This window comes from Drosophila teissieri, chromosome 2L, assembly GCF_016746235.2.
Source record: "Drosophila teissieri strain GT53w chromosome 2L, Prin_Dtei_1.1, whole genome shotgun sequence".
Classification (NCBI taxonomy): Eukaryota; Metazoa; Arthropoda; class Insecta; order Diptera; family Drosophilidae; genus Drosophila; species Drosophila teissieri.
This window is the reverse complement of record NC_053029.1, coordinates 3477698-3496048: the sequence shown is the minus strand read 5'-3', so window position 1 is coordinate 3496048 and position 18351 is coordinate 3477698. Positions and strand designations below refer to the sequence as shown.

Genomic DNA, 18351 nt, shown 5'->3' with positions numbered 1-18351 from the left:
AGAATGTTGTGGGTGGTAAACATGCCCTGCATAAGGAATGACATACAGTAAAGTGCCATCTTTTCTAGTGATTCCCTAAGAGATAAGCCAAATGGTTTGGGGTCGCAGGATGCTCTAGAAAAATATTTGAGGTTTAAGCTTGATGAATTTCATAATGGATTTGCTGCGAGAAATACTTGGCAGTAGAAACCAAATTAATGTTGGCAGTAATGTTGTTATATATTTTGTACAATTTTTTAAATTTAATTCATATTTGGCCGCTCAAATCCCAGGGTTTTGCCCTTGTAATCCTCCAGAGCACATGTCATGTCTTAACCTTTGTGAATTTACCTGCTCGCTGTGTTCATAGCTCTGCACGCCAAATAACAACCTCCGACCTGCAGATACTCCATTCAGCTCGTTAACCACCTTTTGACTTGGTGGAAATCGCAGAAGTGCAGGAGCAAAAGGATGTCGCAGCCGGAAGACAAACCGATTTCCTTGCGAGAAGCCTCAGAACGGAAGCTGAGCTCGACAGCCAAGCTCAGATGGTCCTCGTAATGCAGGCCATGGCGACAAGGTTAGCCCCTCCCCCCCAAAAGTCAGCGAAATCGTTTATGTCCTTCGCAATGGAAAAATTGTGGAAACCCTGCCACATATGCCGGGATATGTTGAGTCGGGTCCTGCGAGGTTGTGCGCTGCCTGTGTGCGTGGGCAGACAGGTGAATAACAGTTTTCCCTTATTCAGGCGGCTTCCTTGTTTAAGACAGCGTGTGTCAGGCATACGCAAAAAGCCAACTTGCGGATTGCGGATGAGAGTTGGCCCGAACTGACTGGGCTGGGCTGGGCTGGGCAAACATCCTGCAGCTTCCTTTGTAGCCTGTTTCGGTTTCTTTCCCTCTCTACCTCTCAGCCTCTACCTCCAGATGCTATCGGCATTTTTTCCGCTTCCGCAGTTTTATCACGGGGCATCAACTTTTCCCAGCTCCGTACTCTCGCTCGAGAAATGTACGGTATGCAGGAGAATGTTAGCCAACCCAATTTCAAGCTTAAATTTAAACAATTATATTCCTAATCATTTACCAAAGCTATACTTATGTTTTAATAAAATGTTTTTTACTTTGTAATCTAGCTATTTAAAGAGAGTAATCTATGTGTTATCTAAGGTTTTTTCTATATAATTAAAAACCTACTAAAACGTTTATCTAATTTCGAAAGCAGTCACTATGTAACCCTACGTAAAGGATACTTTACTGCATGGCCAATTATTTTTTCAATTACTCCGAAGTTGTTACGCAACTTTGGACCCAACCGTTTTCCCTACTGCACCTTCTATTAGTTGCCTAACTAGTTTAATTACCACATTCCGCTAATACTCCTCTCCGGTTGCTTTTCCGTGGAAAGTTCGTTCCGCTTTTGGCTGCCTGCTGGGTGTCGAGAGTTCCTCTCGGTATCCAATTTCCCCAGCAGGATCTGCCACTTCCACACAATCACATAACCCGGGGTCCTGAATGTCCTGCGGTATTTGTGTTTGCTTCGTTACGTAGTCGCCATTACGTCATTGTCGGTTTACGTGGCGTGTTAATAACCGACGAGCACACATATAGTACCTTTCCTATCTGCCCTCCTTTGATAATCAGTTGACATGTTGCAACACAAGCTCGCAGGTTTACAGGCCATCCAAATGGGCTTGAAAGGGGAAGTGGAGTGGTTAAATCTCTGGACTCTTCACAGGACTTGTGAAAGAATGGGTTATTTTTATAGGATTTTAGCTATAACTTGGGCATTAAAAGTCGTACAGCTAAAAGATTGATTGTTTTGTGCTGCAAGAAACCCGAATAAAAAAAGATAAACAAAGATAACCAATTTTTGACTTTTTTATAAGGGAAAAGATAAGAAAAATGAGTACAAATTGAATTTTCCAATTTTGAATGCCAATCCATTAGGAATTTCCTTCTGAGTACAACGAAGTATGTCATTTTACTTTTGAACTACTATAAATTTAGTTTTGCCTAAAAAACGTATATTTTATGACAAATAAACATCAAAAATCATAATCAGCCAAATAATCATTTAGTTCAGTTTCCATCTGTAATTTAACCCAAAACAAATAACAACGTAAATCACAAAATATTTTTGAAGCAATAACTAATGTAATTTAAATAATTCACCAGTCAATGCCTACTTACTTTGTTTAATTCTTGAGAATAAACCGACTTTTTCCCAATCTCGCCTTTCCGTCCTGTGAAAGATATGCAAATGCCGTATTTATTATTGTTGGCTGTTGTCGGCGTGAGTGATTATTCAATGTTCGCACCAAATTTGCGCACATAAGCGGATTACAAAGTCAGCTTTCCTCACACCAGGACATTGTGCAAATTTTCTCTAAAACGAATGAAGTTAGTATGGACCCACAAAACGCTCTAGTGTATACTTTATTATTTTATGAAAACATTAAATGCTTCTAAGCACTGCAGTTTTAGGTTTGTTTTTTTAAGCCCGTTATGTTAGGATCTTAAAAAAATGTTTAAAAATGGAAAATTAATTTTTAATTGTTCGGGGTATCACTATATTTCAAAATTTACAGGGTACGAAAACAGAACACATAAATCAGCTTTAAATTAAAACAAAAAGTTAACAAATCGTTGCGACAAAATTGGCGGCGCAGCGAATCAAATTTCTCTTTCACTTTCTCCTCCTTTGTGTGTGTTTGTGCGTGAGTGTGTATGTGTATGAGTGCGAATTCGATATCTAAATCCGCTTAGCTTAATTTGGTTCTTTTATTTGCTTATTGAGTATGGCCCATCAGAAGTCAAATTACAATAAGATGGTTTCATTTTTCTCTTCATGATTGATTGAACTTTTATTTGGCTGATGAAAATGCTTTTACATCTGTACGAGTACTTAACTTTTAAGTACATCATTTACTTTTCACTTTGTTCTGGTAAACAAGGCCGCAGAGGCATCAACGGAAAAAATCTCATGAAAAACAAATATTTCCCCTATCAACAATACTCATTAATATTTAATGAGCATTAAATGAGTGCGTAGGCGCAGAAAACATATTATTTTTCACATAATTAAGTTACTTGAGCGGGTGGAACATGTACAATATCAATGGGGATATTATCTCTGATTAATTTGGGAATGAAATTGATTTGGGTGTTTAGCCCAACTGAACTCTGCTAGTGATAGCGATCCTGATTATGAATTCCTTCTACTTCTTACACACCATTCCATGAATCTAGCATACCCTTTTAATTTATGAGTAACGGGTGAGGCTTCTTTCAGATAGTTCCATCATAGAAATAGCCAAAGTTTGGCTGCCCTTCACTCATTCTCAGCCGTGATTAACAATCTCTTACATAAGCCGCTTAATTATGTGTGTATGTGGTATCAATGTCGCTCAACACAGTCAGCCATTCAATCGATTTCCATTTGCTGTTCGCCATCTCCGAAAGTTAACTACACGGAATGCGGCCAAAGGCAGACAGTGTTTTCCCTCGCTGCCACGCATGATGGCTCCAACTAAAGTTGTTGTGACAGGCAACAAATGGCAAAGGACAACAGACAAAACCAAAACTAGGAGGGCCAAGTCAACGGCATTGTCCCGCATTCCGAGGGGGAAACTCGCTTCTACTTTCGACCGGCTTGCCACCTTTGTTCTAGCTTTTGTTTTATCTCCTCGACTTAATTGGAAAGCATGAAGACGCAAACACAGCGCGACGTGTTGGCATTAACACACGCACGAGCAGGAATAACAAGCCACTACCGAAAATGTTTGTCCTTGGTCCGAGCCACAGCTGCCACAGCACCAGCACCACCACCCACCAACCCACGAAACCACCCACCCACTCAGCGCCGCAGGAAGGCCAACGGTGCGTATACATAATTTGCGAGTGTTGCTTCAAGTGGCTCGACAGCTATTTATAGTTGGGGGGCTGGGGCAAATTTATAGTGGCATTTAATATTTTATTTTATTTGCTCAAACTCCACATCCGCCGTCGACTGTCATATGCATAAATAACGAAGATAGTAAAACGGAGCTCCGATTTGGGGGCAACAATTGGGGCATCTGGCAAACAAATAAAAATTATTGCACTAAGCGGAATGCATTTGCAGCTGGAATGCTCCTATTAATTATGTAGGTTGTAGAGTCTCTCACAAAATATATTGGTATATTGTCGAAGGAGGGGCAATACTTGCAACAAAGGATCCAGCTTTAATGGCAAACAAATGTGTTGATTGAAATGCAACCGAGTGGCATGGTATAGACTATAACCCTTGAACCATAAGATCTGCCACCCTTTCAATCAAGCACTGCAAGTTTGCTCAACTAATTAGCTACTTGGAGTGCAAATACCCGGGTAAACCCTCTCAGTTCGGCAGCAGCCGAGTCGAATTGCATGATTGTATGCAAATAAATCGTTAGCCACAATTGCCGGTAAATACAAGTCGGGTTCAGGGATCAACAATGAAATGGGCGGCAACGGCAACAAAAACGACACCTGATGCCAATTACAACACTAATTAATGGAAATAAAACGTTGAGGGAAAGAGGGAACGGATGGAGGGGGTGTGCAGACAGAAGTCATCAATCCGGGCCAATCAATGTCGGCAGCCACGCCCTCGATGCGCCAGTCAAATCAATGTCCGCCCCAGACGCAGCCCAGGAGTTATGGCTTGCATAAAAGTCAGCGCCAGTGATAAATGAAGCCCAGCCAGCATTTGCATCGGTATGCATATATAATGGCCAAGACGTCGAAAGGGGCCAAGTGGATTTGGCCCAGTGCTCAAGCGATGGCAGTGGAAAATGGTAGAAGCTCCTTTCGGCGCTTTTCGGAGCTGCTGGCACTCCAAAGACGAGGACCGAAAAATTCGTATTCCATTTCAAAGCGAAAGGATGGCGAAAGGATAACAATGCCGGTGACACATGAGCCACGAAATGGAAGCAAAAATGCAGGGAAATAAGACTCAGCGCTAATGGAAAAAAATATAAGTAAGTCTTCGTGATGCATATTTTCTTCAAATAACTGCAATATATATTAAATGTCTTACAAGATGTCTAAAAGCAAACTGCTTCTGTAGAAAATTTATGACTATGTCAAAACATGTTGATCAGAAGAGATAAAAGTTATTTATATCATCAATCTGTCTCCGCAGGACTAACTAAACAGCACTAAACAACTAAGCCCCAAGTGCTGACTATCAATTTTCAGCATTTCATTTTCCAACGGAAATTGGCAAAGAAAAATGCTTATGACTGACTTGCCGCAAGCAAATACTTGCGCAAATGCTGAAGAAAAATGCAAACAGGAAATGGGAAAGCAGGAAAAGTTTGCTACACATGCCATAACTTGTGGTACACATCAAAAATGGCGAATGTGTTGTAAAAACGTGTCTAATTTTGTAATTTCCCATTGTCTAACAATTTGCGTTCTTCTTCGCTGGGCAAATGATTTAATGAAATCAATTACAAGTCCCTCACTTTTCTAGCTCCTTCAAAAGTGGGTGGCAAATGAAATTAGTCAGCCTCCAGGAGCCAAAGGACGTGGCATAGCTGCCAGACCGGGAAAATCAGGAAGAAAATCCAAGAAAATTCGTTTGGAGAGAAAACGTTAGCCGTAGCAAATTGTTTGAAGTCTGCCTTGGCATATTTATATACATATACATTTATACGTATACGTATTTTATTGCCGTTTATTGAGTTTTTATGACCGCTTCTTCACATCTGTGCCTTTTTCTTCTGGGAGAATTCAATTTGAAAATATATTTGCGGTTGACTTTGATTTGATATGGTGCATAGATGGATTCATGTTTGTAGCTGTGAGCTGCGTGTAATTGAATTTTAAGAAGCCAACTTCGATGTTCGTGCGTATCTACCATAATTGAATTTTCCGTTTGAAAAAAAGGATATGCTATATGGGAATTTTAATAAGAGCAATTTCTAGCAAAACTTCGTTTTATTTAGTTTTTTTGGTATCTTTCTTCTCGGCCTTCTCCTTCTTCTCCTTCTTTTCCTTTTTGGGGGCTTCTTTGCAAGGAGGATTGCATTTGCTCTCCTTGGTCTCCTTCTTGGACACACCCGGGTTGCACTCCTCATGAACGGGTCGAGGCTCCTGATACCCTGTATCCGGCGAACACGGCGGGCAATCGCAATCGGGCTTCAAGTCCGTGCAGCAGCTGGGTGGAGTTGGTCCAATGTAAAAGGGATTGAAGCGGCACACCATTCTGAAGGATGGTAAAAGAATATCCGAGTTTGGAAACTTGGAATTTAATCAAATTAATTTCAGTGATTTTTCCTACAAATTTGACCGAAAAGTGACATTTTCGGAGACAAAAATATCTTAGGCGTACGAATTCCAAATATATTTAATCAAAAAAACATCAGATTTATGTAAAGTAGTCGTCTTCGCTCACTTTGCTTCGTCACTAAGTTAGCTGCTGACGACAGTGCGCTTCGTCACTATGTGTACGTTACAACTTTGAATACAACACTTTCACAACAAATTCGCATTGCTAAAATGTAATTTGACACCTAAAATGAGGATTATTAATTTAGTGTTTGCCAACCAGCATATATGGATGTTTCAGCCGAACTGAAATTAAACAATTCCTGGGGCCCATGTTTGTCCATGGGCAATCGTAATTATTTACGAGTCGAAACACCAAATTAGCATTAAATCGAGGGCGGTCGAGACCAAGCAAACAAACAAACAAACAAACCGAGTTTGCCAGTAAATATTTGCTGGCGTGTGCTGCTTATAAAGCTGCAGGCGTACAGAGCTTAAAGCTGATTATGTGAGTTTGCACAACAAATGCGGAAAACATACAAAGAAATCCCAAAGAAGCCGAGGAAAACCGCAGAAAAATAAACGTTTAATGGCGGCAAGGGGCATAAAGAAAAAAAGAAGACCAGGCTAAAATGACGGGCGCTGGAAAAAATGTACCAAAATAAGGAGAAGCAATAAAGCAAAACACATAAGCCGCAACGCCACAAAAAGGACATGCCGATGGGCGGGGAGGGAGATAAAGGACACGCTCACATGCCTTGAAAGTTTTCAATTTTTACGACTTCATTAGAAACGCTTGATGAGCAATAATGATAAGAGGGCGTAGCGGAAACGGAAGTGGATGTGGAAGTGGAAGTCGCAGAAGGGTGCAAAGGATGCGGAATCGCGATGTCTGCCCACAGATGTTGCTGGAAATTACTCAACACCACTACAACTACAGAAGACGCCGCAAAAATGCGGATAATTTCACACAAGCAAATGGAAGCCAAGCCGCTGAAGCTTAGAGTTGAGTCAAATACACTTGGACTTTGCAGTTTTAGTTAAATAAGAGCCAATTTAAATGGGATCTATATAAGTGTTTAAAAATAGTTACTCTAAAGAGAATCTTGCGGTATAATTCATATACTAATATTATACTATAACTCTCTGCTTCTTCAAATCATATACCCCCTTTCAAAGAGTACTCTACATTCCGAAAAGCATGAAAAGAAGGAGTCCAGAGTCCCCAGAAGGGGGGAGCTCAAGGATGTGAAGCAGCTGGAAAATTGCCCCACTCGCACACCCATGGAGACTCTCGCATTTATGAATGAGTGTCGCTCAAGTGGCCAAATGTGTGAGAGGGCCGAAAAGAAGAAGGGCCAAATGTGTTGACTGTAATGAAAGTTTAAATTGTTTTCCTGCTGAAGGCCTAAGCAAATGTGACAGGGCGGAAAAAGTTGTGGCTTTCTAAGGTCATTTGCCCCCTCCTCTGTAGTATTTAGCGAATAAATTGCATTTTCAAGCATATAATAGAGGATTGGAGTAATAAAGTTTATCATTATATTTAGGGCTTTCCTTTTCTATATATGAGAGTTCTTTGGGGTCTGTGAATGGAATGCATAAAATGGAGATAACTTATGGCTATGGTTATTGTCTAGTTAGGATGTGGCACAATTTGTTCTGCGAAATGTGTACAGAATATTTAGTAATGGTATTTTATAACATTTTAGAAAATTCATAAAAAAGAACAGATGTAAATTTGTTGATAACGCATTATAAAATTCCTAGATTTGTTGATAACGCATTTTAAAATATTTATACATCGATTTCTTCTCTGAATTTCACTGAGTGTCCAAACACTTTGCTCCAATTCTGTCAAAATCCACAGCACATGTGCAGTGGGCGTGCTGGCAGGCATTTCAGTTAATTACAAGTTTATTCAATTTAAAATCAATACATGGCCCGCCAGTCGAGGGCGTTTTAATCACATAATTACAGGTGATTTCCCAGGAGCGGGTCAAAATCCACGTTCCATGGCGATCTTCTCGCTTGGCCTTTAAATGTGAATTGAATGGAATTCGCTTCGAGTGAGCAGCCAGTGTAATTACGCATACGCACGCACACCAAGAGAAATACACACCAACACACACGCGGAACACACGCACACATGGGCATTTGGGGAAGGACATGAGTTGGGTTCTGGTCACGTTGGCTCATTTTCGCTTAATGTTTTATGCACAACTAAATACAAATGCGCTTTAATGAGCAAAACTCGAACCGGCCATGCGGTTAATTTATTATGCACAGCTCGGTTTCACAGGGGGCGTGGCAGTGGTCGTATGCAGCGGGGGGCGGGGGGCGTGCGGCAAGGATAACTAATAATACGGCATTGTCGTGGCATTAAATTGCCAATGCATATGTGGCGAGGGAAGCGGAGGGGGTGCTGCAGATAGACCGCAGCAAGTCAACTCGAATGCATGTAACAATTACAGTATTGCGCTCTCCCTCGCACACATCCTGCGTCTCGCTCGCACACACACACAGAAGTGTGTGCAGCAGAGCCATAAAATGCAGGCAGCAAAGAGGCGAAAAAAAGCAAGACTTGCAACGGCAACAACGTGGCATACTTTTCGGGGCATGTGGCACAGAGCTCGAGCTTTCGGGCTTAACCGCAGAACAAGGCCAAGCCGCAACTTTTAATATGGCGGCAATTCGAGTGCCATTTGTGCAACTAGCTCAATTGCCGATGAGCAGTGGAAACTCAGGCAACAACACCAGACTTTCCATTCAAATTTAAGCAGCTGCAAATGTAACTAATGCTAGCAAAACCTTCCAATTCTGCCAAGGAATATATTCACGTTTAAGTTACAATTTACTAATATTAAGTTAACAAGCTACAATTTACTAATATCAAGTTAGCATTACATGCGTAACGAGATACGAATTTTGAAAATTACTCAGCTCCAGGGAAAACTGCACGCAGGCGGGAAAAGCCGCAGGGATCTGGCCACTCCCAGCTCACAATGTGTTTTCCCGTCTGGACATTTATCATGCAGGACATGCTGGCCATTTGATTAACACCTTTTTGGGGGGTGGTGGGGGGGGGGTATGCATGTACGAAACGAAGTAAAATTGCGCAAAATAATTTAAAACTAAAGCCGCAGTCCAACTAGTTGCTGCTCCTGTCTCGCTGGCATTTTGCATGCCTCGTTGAGTTCAGACAACAAAAAAGCATATTTTACATACATAAGGAGAATATATACATACTGACATGTGTAAGGAGAATATATACATACTGACATATATAAGGAGAATATATACTGACATGTATAAGGAGCATATATACATGTGCACATATAGATATGCGCTATGCCATGACTGTCTGATGTGTGCGAGTTTTGCGTGTAAGCGCTGACTAAGCTCTTGCAAGTTTGTTTTTTGTGCGGAACACAAGTGGGCCATCCATGAAGGGTCTTAAAAAAGGGGTATTGCACCCATTTTCAGCTGCAACATCTAGCGGGGAAAGCGTGTTAAGCCTGAAAGGGTTATAAACGACCAGGGGAAGATCAGAAAGAAATGAGCAACGCGATGTCCACACGGCGAGGTGTTTACTGTCAATGGAGATGGTATGAAAATCGTACATGCGTTTTTATTTCTATGGTTTTATGCTGATAGATTTTGGTAAGCAGATAATATTTTGATGATCTGCTGAGCAATCAAAACGAGATAAGGATATTCCTTCGACCTGCGAATATATATACTATATAAAATATATACTATATCCTGGCTAATTGTTCGTAATCCAATCCCGTGAATAGAAAATCTCTCATACATTCAATTCATCAAATACCCATTTACCTCCTACCAAATTCCACTAGCTTTTCGTACTGCTGTGGCTCACCTTAAATTCATGAAGATATCCCACTGTCATGGCAACGTCATGGATATATCCCCGCTCAAAAATTTACAAGCCACATACGTGTCATCGCCTCATTAATGACTAAACGAAATCCAGAAGTTTGGTGCCGATAAGAGCGAGCGTGGAAATTGAGAGGCTTACAGGAGGCGACGAGCAACCTAATCCCTTATCTTGACTTGGTTAGCAACGTGCAACAAAAGCCGCCATGACGACGGGCCAAATCCTTTCAACTAGTCGATGAAAGGCCGCAGCTGAAGCAAAACTTGAAGCCACCCACATCACCTCATTACCATCACGGGACCGCAAATTTAATGGCAAACACTTTGTGGCTCATTATTTGCAATGCAAGTCGCTGCTCATTTGCAGCTCGTGTAACTTTTCATTAAACAAAAAGTGCATTCAGAGCGCATATTTAAACTGCTGCATAATGCACACGGACAGCCATTAACGCTAATGACGTCATGAAACTCAATGCACGCCACAGGGTAGCAAGTTCACCGCCCCCACCCGCACTTGCCACCCAGCAAATGGCGCGAAAAGGGCAAGTGGGCCTCCACGAAATGGGGCACAGACATTATGTCGGTCTCCACTTACTTGCCCCCGGCTGTATGTGCTGAACAGATATTGGAAACTTTCTAACAAAGCCCATCTATTACAATAAACGCTACCTTAGGCGGATCCACAACCAAGTCGGGTCGATTGGGCAGCTTGCCCCCATTCATTAAAAACTACATACTACAATTAACAGAAGTGCGGTTAAAATACACATCGATTAGTAAGAGAGTATTAAAGTGCTTAAAAGAAATGTGCGAACAAACTTTCAAGTTCCGAATAAATTGTTGCATATTTTTGTTGCATGTTTAATTCAATTAGTTACCTGCAAGTTGTGTTTTGATTCCACGGTATTTGGCAGCCAGTCTACACCAAAATCCTTAAGGATTCCCTTTCAGGCCAGGAGTGTGCGTGAGTGTTTCCATTTCTTTCATGGCTGCTGGCTGCTAGTCAACTTTATCAGATTGCCAGCAAATCGCCAGTTTTTGACCAGAGCAGCATATGATTTTAATGACCCATGCCACATGCTCTCGACGGCAACTCGCAATTGCAACATTCTCAAAGGTTTCAAGCCAAAAAGCGAAAGGATGAGGAGAAGTACACAAGTACAGAAGTACAGAAGGACAGGAACAACTATTGCTGCATAGATGGGCAAAGGGATTCTATTTTGTTGTGGCATTATTGGGTCAACTAAAGCCAGTTCCGAGCGAGGAAATTGTTTTTTCCGTTTTCTGGTCCACGTACGCTGCTTTTTGGTTGAAGGGAAAAATGTGGGAAAAATACACACATACATTCATATAGAGTCAGATTCTGAACCCGCTTGGCACGATTTCCATTTCACATACTGTTAGTGTGCCAAATGGTTATATATATTATTTACAGCTCAAAACTTTTGTGAGAGACACAATCCAAACACTTGCCCAGCTTCGTGTTGTTTTGGCCAAACGTTTTACGAGCCAGGAATATGGAATCGAATCAATTGCCAGGAAAGGATTGGAAATGTGAAATATGGCGAGGTCCCTGTCAAAACATTTAGAACGGCGAATAAAGATAGAGATTTCAGCTTACTATAAGTGATTTCTGGTACATGAACTTCCACTTGCCACACCGCCCTTATAAGAGAGTCCAAGAAACTTAATTCCCTCGCGAAGTAGCAACATAAACTTGAGTTGTGTTTTCCGAGGTCGGAGGCTATAAGTCCGACAGTTCCCCTCAGCGAACTCATTTTCTTGCCGCCACATTTTTGGGGCAATTTTCGCCTCGGCGCCCCCCCTGCAAACTGCAATTACCAGTAAAACCAACTAAGGCGCACCGACAAGTCGAAAAGGAAGTTACTTCAGCATCCTGCTGCTCGCAAAGTCCTTTTCGTCCTGGGCTACTTACAAAGTTTGCGCCAAGTTTGTGCAGTTTGTGTGCATATTTTTGGCGGGACTTTTTTGGATAATACTGCGTTGACTGCCAGTTGTGTATTTCAATTTTCGCTCGCTTAATTATATTGGCCACGCTTTCAGATAAGTTTTTACATTGCTAAACTGAAAATAATTCAATCATATACACACCTATCGAATACCGAGCTCAAAATCCATGCGATTTTACTTCTATTTCAGGACCTCGTTACTCGGGAAACACTTTTCATTGCAATTATCCCACTTTAGCGTTGTGCTGGCAACAATCAGAAAAGGATATGCCATCACAGCCGCCACCGCACCGATGGGCTTATCCGTTTGATGATTTTCCATTTAATTCATAAATATTTGATGGCATCCACAATTGAAGTCCTGCATCATTCATTGCCCATCAAAGCGAATCGGCGTTGAAATTGACAGAGAGAATGGAAAGTGTAGTTCCCAAAATGAAAGCAGGCAAAAACAATTGGCAACATTCCCATCCTCATCATCGTCATCCTCATCATCATCATCGTAGTCGTCATGGCATGCAGGCAAAATAAATTTTAAATTATAATCAATAATGTATGCTGGACTTTCGGTGGCGGAAATCATGAGTGAAAAAATCACCGATTGCTGCAGTGCTGCGGTGATCAACTCAAATGGCATTGATGAAATTGGAAACTTCCATGTGGATTTATTTATGAAAGTTACATGTGGCTCAGACATCTGCTGTGAAAGAACTTTGCGGTCAACCAACGTACGTAAATCAAATGATTGAAAACACATGTCTCCGTAAATACATTAATTAATGTTTATTAAAAACGGAATGCATGCTGTTTTTCAAACACAACGCCTTTATAGTGATTCTATCGTACATGAAATTCAAGTTTAATCTTTCAGGACAAGCGCCAACTTTTAGAGGCCTAGAGCCAGTATGAAACTACGGACCAGTTGACAACGTGTTGGTCCCCAAATCGAGCCACTCGGCAATTGTGGGCCAAAAAAAAACAGCACAATGCAGAAATGCGCAAAAATAAAAAGTGAGCGAAAAGAAAAGCCACAACAATTGGGAAACTGCACTGGCTTTCCCTTGTTTCTGTTTCACTTTTGCTGCACTCCGTGGATATTTTTAATTAAACCGCGCGACAATTTGACATCAATATCGAAATTAAGATCTTGCGCAGGCCGTACAACACTTCGCCACAACGGAACAAAAAGTAATAAAATGGGCAAAAAACCAGCTCCAAAATGAAGGAAAAATGTTCAGGGGGCCAACTTGAATTCTTCAGTAAGAGCGAGGGAAACAACAACTTCCGTCACATGGAAAAGCGGATATCCGGTACAACAAATATTCGTTATACTCGCACCGAACTTTTGCTAGGGACAAACCGAAGTAAAAGGGTATTGCAGGCATTTTATTATTATTAAAAAATCGTGTCTTTGCAATACAATGAATATAAATACAATAGAAATCTTTACCAGTGTCCTAGAGCATTTTCAATAAAATAATAATAGTAATTTTCGTAAGTAAGGAAACTCCATGTTTAGCTGTTGGCACATTTAGTTCCGAATATGTTGGAAATTATGTACAACATTCTCCTCCATTTCCGCAGAGCATCAGCAACCTACATTTTCCCAGAACTTGGGCCGCATTTCAGTTGTGTTTTGTCGTTTTCAATTTGCTTTCGTCCTGCGTCCTGCGTCCTTCGCTCGCTTATTGCTCCTGTTTATGTGCAAATCGTCGGCTGGGGGCGCAATGTGTGGGTGTGTGTGTGTGGGCGTGGCTGTGCCGGATATTGATGTGTTATATGCGATGTTGTGACTGCAATATATCTGCCAAATGACTGTCGATGCCTCGATGACTTGAACCAAACGGCAGCCGCACCCCGCAACAAAAAGGAGATAAAGGTCCTCGCACGAGGCAGCGGATGCAGGGGCAATAAAATTCTCGGTTCGCAGGACTCGAGATGGGGAAATAATTGCGGCCCCTGAAAGTGTTGCCATAAAAATGCAAATGCCAAATGCCGCAAAGTTGCGAATGAAACGGTCCCGGGAAACAAATAATAATGAAACCCTTGACAGCGGCAACATAAATCCGATCTGGCATATATATATGCCAGATATATACCATATATAACAAATGGCCAAATGAAGAGTTGAAAGGCAAACAAATCGAACAATGGCATAAATAACACACCATTTTCCAACCAATATCCGCTTTCGGGACTTTAAAACATTCACGAGTGGAAATTGGAGGCTGCCATATTGTTATATTTCACTTCGAAGCTTTCAAATCGCCATTAAAAATTCGGAAATGTACAATTTTTATCAATGATAAAGTGGCAACAGCTGTCAGCCCAATAAAAAAAGTGGCAAAGATCCTCCAATGTGTCGATTACAGTTTATGAGACTATAAAAACTAACGAATTTATCGAATTAAATTTTGTTTCGAATTTTTAATGAAAGTGTATTTCTCTGGCACATAATTGTAAATTAATTAATAAAAGAGCTTAGCTCTTCAAAAACTGACGTTGATGGCAAAGTTCTGGGTTTATTTCTCTTTCAGAAAACACCATTATATTTGTCTCACAAGTTTTTCTTTCTAGCTCAACAACTTTGATAACTTTATGCGTCTTTATCATCATAAACAACAGCTCCTTCATCTTCTCATCTAAAGTTATACTGAGTGAGCCGCTTGTTTATGTAAAGTTTCTAATTAAATGAAGTCCCATGGATGGCATATTAACAAAAAGGATATGCTGCTTACTAACCAAGGTTTGCAATTAAATAGTTATGGTATTAGTTCTTAGGCATTAAAACTGTATGCACACTCGGACTTCTAAAGTCTCCTGTATCAGTGAAGAAATGGAATTCCTGTTTTTGAATGTGAGCCAGATGGTTGAGAAAATGGCAAGAAGGGCGTATGGATTGCAGTTTAGCTGCCTTCATCTGCGTTTTGTTACATAATAGCTAAAAGTTTGCCAAAGCGAAGTTTTTGTATCTCAGCTGCGTTGATGTATCCGTATATATTGCAGCAGTATCTAGTTTTGAATGCAATCAGGACTCGCTGTGTGTGTTTTCCTTCGTCTAATTGCAGTTGGAAATTGTTGGGAGGCTTTTAAAGTTTTTAATTGAATTTCGCTTATGGCCCCGTCTTGGCTTTAATTGAAAACACTCGTTCAAATGTATCGTTTTCGTTTTTAAGTTTTCTCTTTTGCAGTTTGTATGGTTTGTTTGGTTTGGCAAATGTGCCACAAGCGAAATAATACAACTTTTCGCTCTTTGTGTGTATCAAATAACAATTACCAGGGCAAATGGCAAAGAATATAAGAATACATTTTCTTCACAAATTCTTCCCCTTTAGCATATTTATATTTGCTTTATGCCATTTGCCCTCGTCTTGAGTTGTCCTTGAGGAGAGCTTAGCAAGGAAATATGAGAAAATTTGCACAAAGCTTTTCGCAATAATGCCCGGGGACTCGAAAAAGACAATCACCTGCTTGTCAACGGTTAAAGGGGGGCCTGCAGGTGGGGGCTGCCGAGGGTTAAGTGTTGTTATCATCTGTTTATTGAAATTTCGTATCAAATGTTCGATTTCTGTCGCAGAGACAAGGGGAAATCCACATGGAATTGCGAAGGATTCCCAATCAATAGGGTAAACAAAGTGGGAGATTAAATTTAAAGAAGTGGGTGGATATTTGAGAAAGTTGTTTCATTAATGTGAAGAAACCTGAGCTATGTATGAAGTTTATAGAACATATGAACTCTCCGAGAAAAGTTTAAACAAGTGTTTTGTTTTCGGTGCAAGATGAATGAGCCCGAAAACAAAAGCCGTTGAACTCGATGAAATGCTGGTATAATTACTTTATATTTATATTGCCTTTTTGTATTACTTTATTATCTTAATATATTTAATTTGCATTAACGTTAAATGGTTTTCCGCTGCTAGCTTTTAGTCATTTCAAGTCGGTTGAAAGGTGCAAGTGTTACTCCTGCTGGAAATACGAAATTAAAATGAAACTTCCCTCAATTGTCTGCTTAATTTTTGCATTACTTGGTTGTGTTTCAGCTTTGAAGAACCGTGAGTATTTCGTATTTATCCGTTGTAATTTAATTAACTCCATTTACTCAATTGTTATTTAGCTGTTTGTGGTGTAAAATATCGAGGTGTAGGTCTATGCAAAATGTTAATCACGAAAATAGTCTACATACCCAGTGAAAACAAATGCAAGACTGTGCACATTGGTGGATGTTCGGCCGAAGGAACTTTCTTCAAAAGCATCAAGGAATGTGAAGCGAAATGCAAGGAATAATAATACTATAGCTTAAAGTCTTAAAATAAAGAAGCCTTTCAAGAATGAACAAGTGTTTACGTCATTTTTACAAAAATAAATAATAATGTGTACTTATTTCTTTCGAAAAGTTTCTATAATTCGATTAAGCACTGTTAAATTTATATTTACAAATAGTTAACAATGGCTAAAGTCATAGAGCTAATACCACTCATAATCCAATTAGTTCCGGATTTTAAGTTAATACTAACACAATATAGTTGGAGAGCTTATTCATTTAAATGTTTTCTGCTACGCAAAAATAACATTTACGTTAAGGAACTCTTCTTAAATGCATCGATTTTTAATGTTTTACCTAATTGCATCCATACTTGGCTGTGTTGCAGCCTTAAAAGATCGTAAGTATATAAGGAAGTATTTCAAGTTTAATATTGGTATCAATTTATCGGAAATAATTGCATTTTTAGCCAGCTGTGCTTTTGAGCTGTTTGGCCAAGGTGCTTGCAACACTTTGATCACTCGAATCGGCTATTCACGTTGGGAAAACACGTGTACTTCAAAGAGATTTGTTGCATGCGACACCGATGGAACATCCTTTGAGAGCATCAAGGAATGCGAGGACAAATGCAAAGAGTAGTATTATAGCAACGAAATAAAAATAAAACAGTATAGAAATGCCAATAAGTCACAGCGAACTGGTTTGTTCTGTCACCGATTAAAGTTTTAAAGTGACTCCCTGTTATTGTTTTCCTGCAATCAGCGAAAAGAGATTTAAAGAGTTTCCAAAACTTTTCCCATTTGCCAGCAAGTCTGTTGGCTTTCCGCCCACCGCTCCATACTCCCCTTTCCAGCGATTTTTGTATTCATATTTCGTTTTTTAGAAAACTTATGCCCAGGGCAAAACTAAGGCCATGAAAGCATAATGACAACCCCGACGACAAGTGCGCGTAATGGCTGCAAAAGAACAAAGTTGAGGAGTGGAAGGAATGGCAGCAGGACGATACGAAGGACAGAGGACGAAGGACGAAACAGGGTGAAATAAAACTTGGTAGACAATTAGCAACGGGGTGCCAAAGTGCAATTCGCGCCTTCCAGTTGTGCTAAGTAGTGCTATTAAATTATATTCCTAAATAATATTACATATTTTATATATAATTTGTACATATCATTTAAATTAAACTTTTACAAATAATGGAATTTATAGACACTGTTGCAGAGATTTTTTCTTGTGCACCCGTTCAAAGTGGTGGCATCAACAACATTAATTAGATTGAAATGCCTACAAATCATTTTGGAACGGCACCCGAGTGGCAGCATCCGGATTTGGGGGCAAGGAAGCTCGGTAAGCTCACACATTATTCACACGCCTGGAAACGCGCACAATTTCCCGCCATTTCCCCAAATGCAAATTGCGCACAAGGCAAACAACACGGAAAAAACAAAAATAAACAGGGGAATAAAAATCGGTACAAGCCCTCAAGCAATTTAAAGCAGTGCCGAGCAGGGATAAAGCCATCGAAATCAGTCCGAAAAGAGCACAGCAACAAAAAGGACAAGGTCCGTCCCGAAACAATTACAAAACTATAAGCCTCCAAAGGATTGGCGCCGCAAATAAACAAAAAATGCAAAACCAAAGGGCGGGGGAATCCCCCAGAGATGCCCTCACAAATTGCACGTTATCAGCTGTGGGATCGACTTTGGTGTTTCCATGCAATAAGCGCGTCTTAATTGGGTTCTCACACCCAGGAAGCCACACATCCACGCAACGCGGAGCAACTTCCTCTGGATTGGGCCAGCCAAATCTCTGGCCAGCATAATTAAAGAGTGCCATGAGTAATGGCCCTTGGCGAGGAAGCGAACTCGCAAAGCTCGTGGTAATTACAAAATAAGTCCTTTCCCGTGTGGGAGCAATGAGAGGACTTACAGGACTTGCAGGACTCCCAAGGTCC

The 18351-nt window shown here is 40.6% G+C and overlaps 3 protein-coding genes across 3 annotated transcripts; 2 read left to right on the top strand and 1 right to left on the bottom strand.

Annotated features, from left to right (window-relative positions):
- Positions 1 to 5923: 5923 nt before the first annotated feature.
- On the bottom strand, positions 5924 to 6342 carry LOC122626498. Its single transcript, XM_043806781.1, has one exon. It carries the CDS (start codon positions 6207 to 6209, stop codon positions 5943 to 5945), a length of 267 nt encoding a protein of 88 aa, XP_043662716.1. The 5' UTR covers positions 6210 to 6342; the 3' UTR covers positions 5924 to 5942.
- Positions 6343 to 15897: 9555 nt separating this feature from the next.
- Positions 15898 to 16476, top strand: LOC122626684 (trypsin inhibitor). The gene is made up of 2 exons (XM_043807041.1): positions 15898 to 16191; positions 16254 to 16476. Exons 1-2 carry the CDS (start codon positions 16125 to 16127, stop codon positions 16421 to 16423), a joined length of 237 nt encoding a protein of 78 aa, XP_043662976.1. The 5' UTR covers positions 15898 to 16124; the 3' UTR covers positions 16424 to 16476.
- Positions 16477 to 16659: 183 nt separating this feature from the next.
- On the top strand, positions 16660 to 17092 carry LOC122626543. Its single transcript, XM_043806839.1, has 2 exons — positions 16660 to 16800; positions 16870 to 17092. The coding sequence occupies exons 1-2, from the start codon at positions 16734 to 16736 to the stop codon at positions 17037 to 17039; spliced, it is 237 nt and encodes a 78-aa protein (XP_043662774.1). The 5' UTR covers positions 16660 to 16733; the 3' UTR covers positions 17040 to 17092.
- The last annotated feature ends 1259 nt before the right edge of the window (positions 17093 to 18351 follow it).